The 8,531-nt window shown below is 54.5% G+C and overlaps 1 protein-coding gene across 13 annotated transcripts in view; it reads right to left on the bottom strand.

The window, feature by feature from the left end:
• Positions 1-4,687: 4,687 nt before the first annotated feature.
• DAB2IP (DAB2 interacting protein) overlaps positions 4,688-8,531 on the bottom strand; it is a 186,593-nt gene continuing 182,749 nt past the window's right edge. For 11 of the 13 annotated variants that reach the window (XM_063714027.1, XM_054521078.2, XM_054521080.2 and 8 more), the window contains one exon: positions 4,688-7,884. In XM_063714027.1, the coding sequence (XP_063570097.1) occupies positions 7,717-7,884 (168 nt within the window). In that variant the 3' untranslated portion in view covers positions 4,688-7,716. The remainder of the gene's footprint in view (positions 7,885-8,531) is intronic. The other 2 variants (XM_054521074.2, XM_054521077.2) reach the window with 1 other exon arrangement.

Below are 8,531 nucleotides of genomic sequence, written 5' to 3'. Positions count from 1 at the left end.
TCTCAAGCAGGGCTGCTTCAGTTACTCCTTTCCTGCTAGGTCACCAAGGCTTTGGGGTTTGTGACTATGGCGTATTGTCAAGGAGTATTAAGGAAAAAAGCAACCCCAAAGTTGGAACTAAGGCAAGAGGAAGGCAGGCTGTCATTCCAGTATATATATATGTGTGTGTGTGTGTGTGTGTATATATATACACATATATATACACACGTATATATATGAATGATATATATATATGATGTGATATATATATGATGTGATATATATATAGATGTGATTATATATGTGATATATATATGTGATTATTATTATTTTTTGTTTTGTTTTTTGTTTTTTGAGTTGGAGTCTCGCTCTGTCGCCCAGGCTGGAGTGCAGTGGCGCGATCTCGGCTCACTGCAAGCTCCGCCTCCCGGGTTCACGCCATTCTCCTGCCTCAGCCTCCCCAGTAGCTGGGACTACAGGCGCCCGCCACTGCGCCCGGCTAATTTTTTGTACTTTTTAGTAGAGACGGGGTTTCACCATGTTAGCCAGGATGGTCTCGATCTCCTGACCTCGTGATCTACCCGCCTCGGCCTCCCAAAGTGCTGGGATTACAGGCGTGAGCCACTGCGTCCAGCCAGTTGGGGGTTATTTTTTTAAGGCTCATCTCTTCCCTGCATTGCCTCTGTTTCCTTTTACAGGCTGGTTAAATTGGCCTCTCCTTTTCACACTGCAAGCTTTCCTCAGCGGTCTGGGGAGTCCTCAACTATCTGTGTTCTTCGTGTGTGTGTGTATGTGTGTGTGTGCGTGCGTGTATGTGTGTGTGTATGTGTATGTGTGTGCATGTGTATGTGTGTGTATGTATGTATGTGTGTATGTGTGTGCGAGTGTATGTGTGTGTGTACGTGTATGTGTGCGTGTGTATGTATGTGTGTATTTGTGTATGTATATGTGTCGTGTGTGTGTGTGTGTATTTGTGTGTGTGCGTATTTATGTGTGTGCATGTGTGTGTATTTGTGTGTATGTGTGTACGTGTATGTGTGCGTGTGCGTATTTGTATGTGTGTATTTGTGTATTTGTATTTGTGTGTGTATTTGTGTGTGCGTGTTTGTGTTTGTGTGTGTGTATTTGTGTTTGTATGTGTATTTGTATTTGTGTGTGTGTGTATGTGTATTTGTGTGTGTTTGTGTGTGTTGTGTGTGTGTGTATTTTTGTGTGTGTGTGTGTGTGCGCAGGGCATGTTGATTGGGGGGTGCCACCATGGGATGCTCAGACAGTGACTCAGGTGGGGGAAATACCTGGGAGCCGGTTTTTCCAAAGAATGTTCCAATCAGCTCCCTGGGGGCTGGACCCTTGGCCCTGGGCACTTTGGAAGCAGTGATGGGGCTGCAGAGGTTGGAGAGGAACATTATTGCTGGCAGCCTCACCCTCACAGAGCCCTCTGCTTTGCCTTGAGTCCCCAAGTCCAGAGTATACCTGGCTCCATTTCTCCAGAGACTAAATGTCCCGTCCCCTGCAAGGAGATGAGGGGGAAAGAGTAGTTTCCTGGCTGTGCAGAGGAGCGGGAGGAGGCTGGGCTCTGATCCCCATGTTTCTGGCCTGGTGTACCTCCCCGCCCCCCGACTCCTCCTCTGCCCCCCACCTCAAAACACAAAGGGGGACCTCCCACTGCTGAGCGTCTGGGGGTTCCTTGGGACCTGATAAGCTCATTTCCGGTTGGTTTCTCCCTCTGCTCTGCTAAATTCGCCTTCACTCCTTCCTTCCTTCATCCCCTTCCATCTGCCAAGATTTTCCAAATTCTCTTATCTCCCAAATTAATTTTGTCCCTATAGAGGTTAGCGCTTTTATCTCTTTTCTGTCAGTAACAGTGGTTTGCGGAGGCGAGAGAAATGCATGTGGTCAAGATAACGATACACCTGGTTCAATTAGAAGACAATTTTCTTTTCGAATCTATTGATTCAGTATCTATTTTTTAAAACTTGATGGTAGTTTTAAAAAATTCAACATTTATTACCAGTCTCTGGGTTTTGGGATTTTTGTTTGTTTTTGCTTCAAGACACAGAATGTGGCCCTAATTGGTTCTTTGGGTAACTTTCTAAGGTTTTCTTCATACCTCAGTATACAGTCGGCTTCGGGTAGTGTTCCAAATTATAACTGAAAAAAGGGTATGCTCTCTCTAGGGTAAGAGCTTGATGCATCCCAGGTTATTAAACCTTATTAGTTATTAAAATCCTCTTGGTTCTTATTTTTTTGCCTCCTTGATCTGTAATAAACTAATACTAGTGGTGTGTTACTCTCAAATGCAATTGTTTCTGTCAATTTCTTCCTTTGCATTTCTAGCAGTTTGCTTTCTAGTTGATGCTATATTTTATCCACAAATAGAAGTTCATGCCTTTTGTGTCTTCATTATAAATGCCTCCTATCAGAAACAACTCAGAGAGTCAAATATGGCATTTTCTCTAAGTGGAAGCTAAATAATGCGTACACATGGAGTGTGAAACGGTAGGCACTGGAGCCTCAGAAGGGTGGAGAGGTGGAAGGGGGTTGGGTAATGAGAAATTACTTAATGGGCCAATGTACACTATTTGGGTGATGGATACACTAAAAGTCCAGCTTCTGCCTCTATGCAATATATCCATGCAACAAAATTGCACCTGTACCCCTTACATTTATACAAGTATAAGAGTAAAATTAATGCCTCCTATCAACATCAAATGATTTCTTTGTCCCATTCCTTGCTGTCTCCTTGAGTTCTGTGTTCCTTATGAGCATCTCCCCAGCAGAGGGATGGCGGTCCCTGAAGCCCAGGGATGGGACAGCAGTGCAGAGGCAATGGGGTGGTGGAGGAGCGGGAGGTCAAAGTCAGGTTTTGATGAGCGGGGTGAGAATGCGGGTTGAGGCTGTGGAGATGGCAGGCCACTGCAGGCAGTATACATTTAAGAAGTTTGGCTAAAGGGGAGAAAAGCAGACAGACTGAAGCAAGTGGAGACCTAGCACTTTAAAATGCTGTAGGAAAGAGCGGGTGGGGGCGGGGGAGGCTGGAGGTTTAGAGGCCACGGAGGCAGCAAGGGGCAGGGATGCAGGAACTGGCTAGGGGCTGCCTTGGGAAGAAACAGGTTGCCTCCTCTCCTGCCGCTGCTGAAAGCTGGGGTAGCTATGCTGGTGGTCGGCCTGGGGAGAGGGGGTGGTGGTGGTGGGGTCCCCCAGTGTGGGAGGAGGCAGGGCTCAGAGAAGGACCAGTTGGCTGGCTGGGAGATCTGAAAAGAGGTACGAGTTTGGATTAACTGGGGTGGAGAATGAGAGAGGAAGGCCTAGCTGAGAACGGAGATGGGAACGGACCCACAGGGCAGTCAGAACTGGGGTGTTTTTTAGTTTTCTCCTGCAGTGCTTGGTGGCCTGGAGATCATGGCTGTTGGGTGGACCCTAGGCCGAAGTGGTCAAGGAATATTGTCAAGACAGGGGCTGAGGAGAGAGCCCACAGGGTCTAGGGTTGGTGGGGGAAGGCAGAGAGAACACACAGGCTGGGAAGGAAAGGGGCCGGTCTGCAGACCGGTACTGATGTGGAGAATGAGCAGGGAAGACTTGGCAGCTATGCCCACTGTGAGCAGCATGGATGACACTTTCCTAGGTCAGAGGTGACAGCAGCCCAGGGTGGGCCCCAGGAGTGGCTGGCTCAAAAGGGGTCCTCGCAGGAGACTAGAGATGGACAGCCTGAGAAGCCAGGGTGCTGGAGGGTGGGAGGTGGGACACAAGGACCACTGGTGAGGGTGATGGTGCAGCCCTGCTCTGGTGTGTGGCTCTGCTGTGCTTGCTTCCAGCTGGCTGCAGGGGCAAGAACAGGGACAGGCCCGAGGCTTCTCTCTGGGGCCCAATCCCTAGCTGGAGCCAGAGGCACCTGTCTGGGTGACAGACCCGGAGCTCCATCTGGCTTTTTGACCAGAGGTATCCTTGCCCCCAGCAGAAGCTCGGCTCAGGCAGTATCTGGTTTCTGAGGGGTTTGGGCTAGGGCTGGGACCAGGACCTGTCCCTTGGAGCGTCTGGAGTTACTGTGCACTGAAAGACCAGCTCCTGAGATGCTGAAGATGCAGGGCAGGACCCAGGGCTGCAAGGTTCTCCGTGCAGGTGCAGCTGATGGGGCTTGGGGGCTGGTTATTTCCCAACAAGGCCCTGAGTTCAGCCTTGCAGGTGGGTCTGTGTTGGGAGAGCCTGAGTCTCCCAAGGTGTTGAAAGCTTGGAAATGTTTAGTCCAGCCCTGCCATGACTTGCTGGGACCTGGGCCCACCTCTTCTCCCTGGTCTCTTCCCTCCCAGAGCCAGATTTCAGTGGATGAGAAAGCACTTAATGCAGGGCCTGGCAAGAGCCAGTGTGTGCTGCAGTGAAGGTGCTGGGACCACCCTGTCTCCCAGGAGGTGGCGGGACCAGCGGACTTTTCTTCCAAACATGTCAGAGCCAGAGAAGAGCCTTTAAGAGAACAACTGCTCTACTCCCTGGTGCAGGGACCCCTCAACCCAGAGGAGGAGGGGGCAATCCCAGATCACCCAGTGAGCCAAGCTGGCCAGACCACCACCACTGGCTTTAGGGGTATCCCCTGCCCACGACTGCCACCAGGGTGAACCAGATGCTGGGGTCCCCTTGGTAAAGGACAGTGTCCACTCCGGTCTCAGGGTCACCCCTGTAACATCACACAGCTGAATGGAGACACGAGTCGGGCTTAAAATAGCTAAATAAATCTTTAATATTTCTAATTGCAAATGTACAGAAATTGCACAGCCACACAGAGTCTTAGAACACCAACAGCTTCCTCTGTACATTATTACATAGTTAAAAGTCGCAGCTGGAGGGAGGAGCTCCAGCCCAAACTCCAACGTTTGCATTTTTTCCTTTTCACATACTTACAAAAGAGGGGAGCTGGGACGCGGTGTGGGAGCTGGGGGGCTTTGTGGCTGAGTGTGTAGAAAAGAGAGGGGCTGTTTCCCTGGACAGTCTGGCTCCCGCAGTCGCGCGGGGCGCAAGGGGAGGTGTCGTTGGGGCAGATGCTCTGGGGGACCGGGGCGTGTGGAGCTATAGCCTCGGTCCTCCACCCCCACTTTCTGGGCAGTCAGAAAGAGTCCTCACTCACAGGAGGTTTGGCAGTTTCCATCACCCAGAACGTGGAAGTTAAGCAAAAAAGTCAGTCAGGCCTCTGTGCTAGCGGGGAGGGCGTGGCTTTCTCCAGCAGAGGCTGAGTCTTGGTGACCGGGGGGGCCCCGGGGCTGTGTTCTTCCCCAGCAGGGACTGTCCTTCCCTCCAGGGCCTCTGGCAACCCCAGCCCTGGCTGCAGGCAGGGCCCAGCTCCCGGGAACTCAGGTTCTCTGTGGCCCGGGCAGGAGCCCCCGCTGACTGGCCCAGTGAAGGCACCCCAGTGGCCGCTACTCAGACAGCAGCTGCAAAGCCAACACATAAACACCACAGGCAGGGAAAACACCCCCCGCAGACACCAGGCCTTTTCCTCCTGCCCAATACTGTTCTCTAGATTCAGAAATAAAATAAAACCCTTGGGAGAGCAGCAGTCCCGGCCAGCCCTCGGCAGCACCAGGACCAAAGGATATGTACAACCATTAGGTGAGATAGTTACATTACAGTCAAACACCAAGAACATTTACAAAATCGGCAGACTTGCAATTAAGATAAAAATCTGTGAAGAGTCTGTACACTTTTACAGTTTTTGCACTAGGTAAATAAGGCTCTCGGCCTGAGAGCTCACCCACCCTGCAAGGGCAGCTGGCACCGGCCACAGTGGGTGGCCTCCGAGCCCGCCGGTCCAGGCCCTGGGAGCCTCCCTGTATTGCTAGGGGGGCTCTGTCCGAGGTCACTCTACGAGGCAGCGGTGGGAGGGGGCTGGGGAGAGGAGAGCAGGGCTCATTGGGCGGTGGGAGGATGAGACTGGAGCCAGGCCCTGCCTGTGTGGCCACCCTGGTCTCAGGCACAAAGGCGCATGGGTGGGGAGAAGACAGAGGAGTGGGACAAGAAGGGGGGCAGGGCCTCTGCTCCCACCTCCCATCTTCCTGTGGGCTGTGATCCCTGGTGGCCCAGCCCTCCCTCCACCAGCATCTGTCTCTAGCCTAACTGAATTGTAGGTTACATCTAAGAGCCCCTTCCCAGAGCAGCCACTGTCACCTGTCCCCGAGCTCAGGGTGGACGCAGTGTGGCTCTGGGCCACCCCTCCAGCACATCTACCCTTCAGGTGGGGCCTCTGTGGCACATTCCAGCTGCAGGGGCAGAGGGGTGATTCCTGCAGCTCGCCCTGCCCTGGCTCTGCTGGCAAAGGCCCCACTCCCACCCTTGTTACCCAGGGCCCTTGCTCGGAATCTGCAGGGGCTGGGAACAGACAGGGGCCGAGAGAGACCCAAGCTCCTGCTCATCTGTCTTGAAAGTGGGGGAGGGGCAGATAAGCTACAGAACAGCCTAGAGCTGAGGAAAACCGGCCCCAGCTGTGGGGTGCGCCCCTCCCCTGTATGCAGCGCCTGGGTCCTTGGCCGGGGGCCGGGAAGGGTGAGGAGGAGGCCGGCCGCACACACGGGGCCGGGTGCAGGCTGCTGCTGTCTTGGAGAGGGAGCAAGTCTAACATCCTCCAGGGCCGCTATTTCCCATGCAGTGCGCACGCTCAACTTAAAAGGCCCCTGTGTTCCAGCAAGCGAGCAAGCGGGCTTTTGTTTCTAATGCATACTGTGAAAGGAAAAAAAATCACAGTTATCCACCTTCTCAGGGCCTGCAGGCGTTAGAATCTTTTTTTAAACCATCACTCAGAGCAAGGATCACCTTTTCTTTCAGGGTGAGCACCAGGTGGCACTCCCTACAGGGCTACTGTGCCCTGGGTGTGCTGGGCCCCAGGAGAAGGCAGATACAGTGCTCAGAGCCATCTGGCCAGATCCGCCCAGATCTTTGGCTTCTGGGAGCCCTAGAGCATCAGCCTGGGCCTGTGTGGGAGGTGTGGGAAGCTGTGGGTCCTCCCCCACAGAGACAAGAGCTCACAAGAAAAAGCCATGGCCCTCACTGGGTCTATCTGGTAATACAACTAAGGCAGGGAAGAAGGTGGCAGGTGGCGCTCTGGGGACAGGTTCAGAGGGGGTGGGTGGGTAGGAATCCTCAGTTCCTCACAGCCAGGAAGGTCCCAACAGGCGGCATGCAGTGGCAGGTGCTTCGGATGGAGACAGGCAGGGGACACTGACCTCCTGCTCTGTGTCCTCCCATCTTCCTGCCTGCCAACTGATCCGCCAAGTGCCAGTTCCCACAGGACAGGGCCTGGCTTCCAGGGAGTCCCGGGCCCCCCAAGGAGGCGAGGGGAAGCCACAGGTGTAGGCCCCTAGCCCTTGAATCCCCCCTCCAGGAAGCCCCCTCCCTGGCACGGGTGTGGGGACACATGCACTCGGCAGATCCAGGAGGACAAGGACACACCACATTCAGGAACCAACAGACATATTTTTGGCAGGCCCCCTGCCCCACCAGGCTGTCCCCACTCCCCAGCGTGCAGTCTCTTCTGCCCGCACCCCACAGGGAGCGGCTGGTGACCTCGCCTCACGCTGCTTCAGTCTCTGGTGGCTCCCTCTGCGGCCGCCTCCTGGACAGCGGCGGGGAGGGGAGGCTCGGCCTCCTGACACCCGCGCTGGGGCTGCAACCGTGGGTGCCTCCCCAGGCCGAGACCCTGCCCTTGGCCACCATAGTCCCCCTCTCCTTGGGTAGCTTCCTCCCTCCTCAGGCAGGTTAACAATTGCTGCTGTTTCTGAACTCGCCGTTCTCAGTAATCTGCAATTTGGTGGGGTTGGTGGGGGAGATGCCGTTACGGGCTTGCATGCTGTACCTCTCTTTCAGCTGGGTCAGGGCGCTCATGAGGCGGGCATTGGCAGCATCCAGCGAGGCAATGCGCTTCTCCTGTGGACAACGGGGATGTGAGAGGGGGTCATGGGACAGGCTCCTTAGGAGCCTCCTTAAGGCCGTGTGCACCTACGACAAGCATCGGGAAAGCGGGAAAGCGGGGAAGCGGGTGGCCTGGAGATGAGCGGGGCAGGCAGGCTCTGGGCTGTGAGCAGCTGGCAAGAGAAGGCGGGCAGAGGCCTCTGCAGCATCATGGACACAGCCTCACTGCCTGCTTATCAGCCCAAATGCAGCAGCTCTAGTGCTGTCTATGGGCTGCCTGCGGCCCCTAGGGCAGGCACCCTTGCTCACATGTGTGTGCGTGACACACCAGAGGTCACAGCTCCTGGTCTGTGCAGTTTACAGCCTGAGCAAGGCCCAGCCTACTCCTGGGCGAGTGAAAGGAAAGCTGCGCAGCCCTGAGTAAAGGAGGCTGGGGCCAGAGAGCCTTTCACGTCTCCCCTCAATGCAGCCTGGATGCCACAGCTGTGAACGAGAGCCCCACTGCTCCCTCTCACCAGCCTGCCTTCACTCCTACCCCCACTGCCCTCCTGGCAGCTTCCACTCTTTGGTCAGCAGTCCTGGTGAAAGACAATGCCCGCCAAGAGCCCTGGCAGGGGAGGAGCTGCCTCTCTCCTTTCACAGCCTGTCCTAGTGAGCTTGTG

The sequence above is a fragment of the Pongo abelii genome, chromosome 13 (genome assembly GCF_028885655.2).
Source record: "Pongo abelii isolate AG06213 chromosome 13, NHGRI_mPonAbe1-v2.0_pri, whole genome shotgun sequence".
Lineage (NCBI taxonomy): Eukaryota > Metazoa > Chordata > Mammalia > Primates > Hominidae > Pongo > Pongo abelii.
The sequence above is the reverse complement of the archived record's forward strand: the minus strand, read 5'-3'. Positions and strand labels throughout refer to the sequence as shown.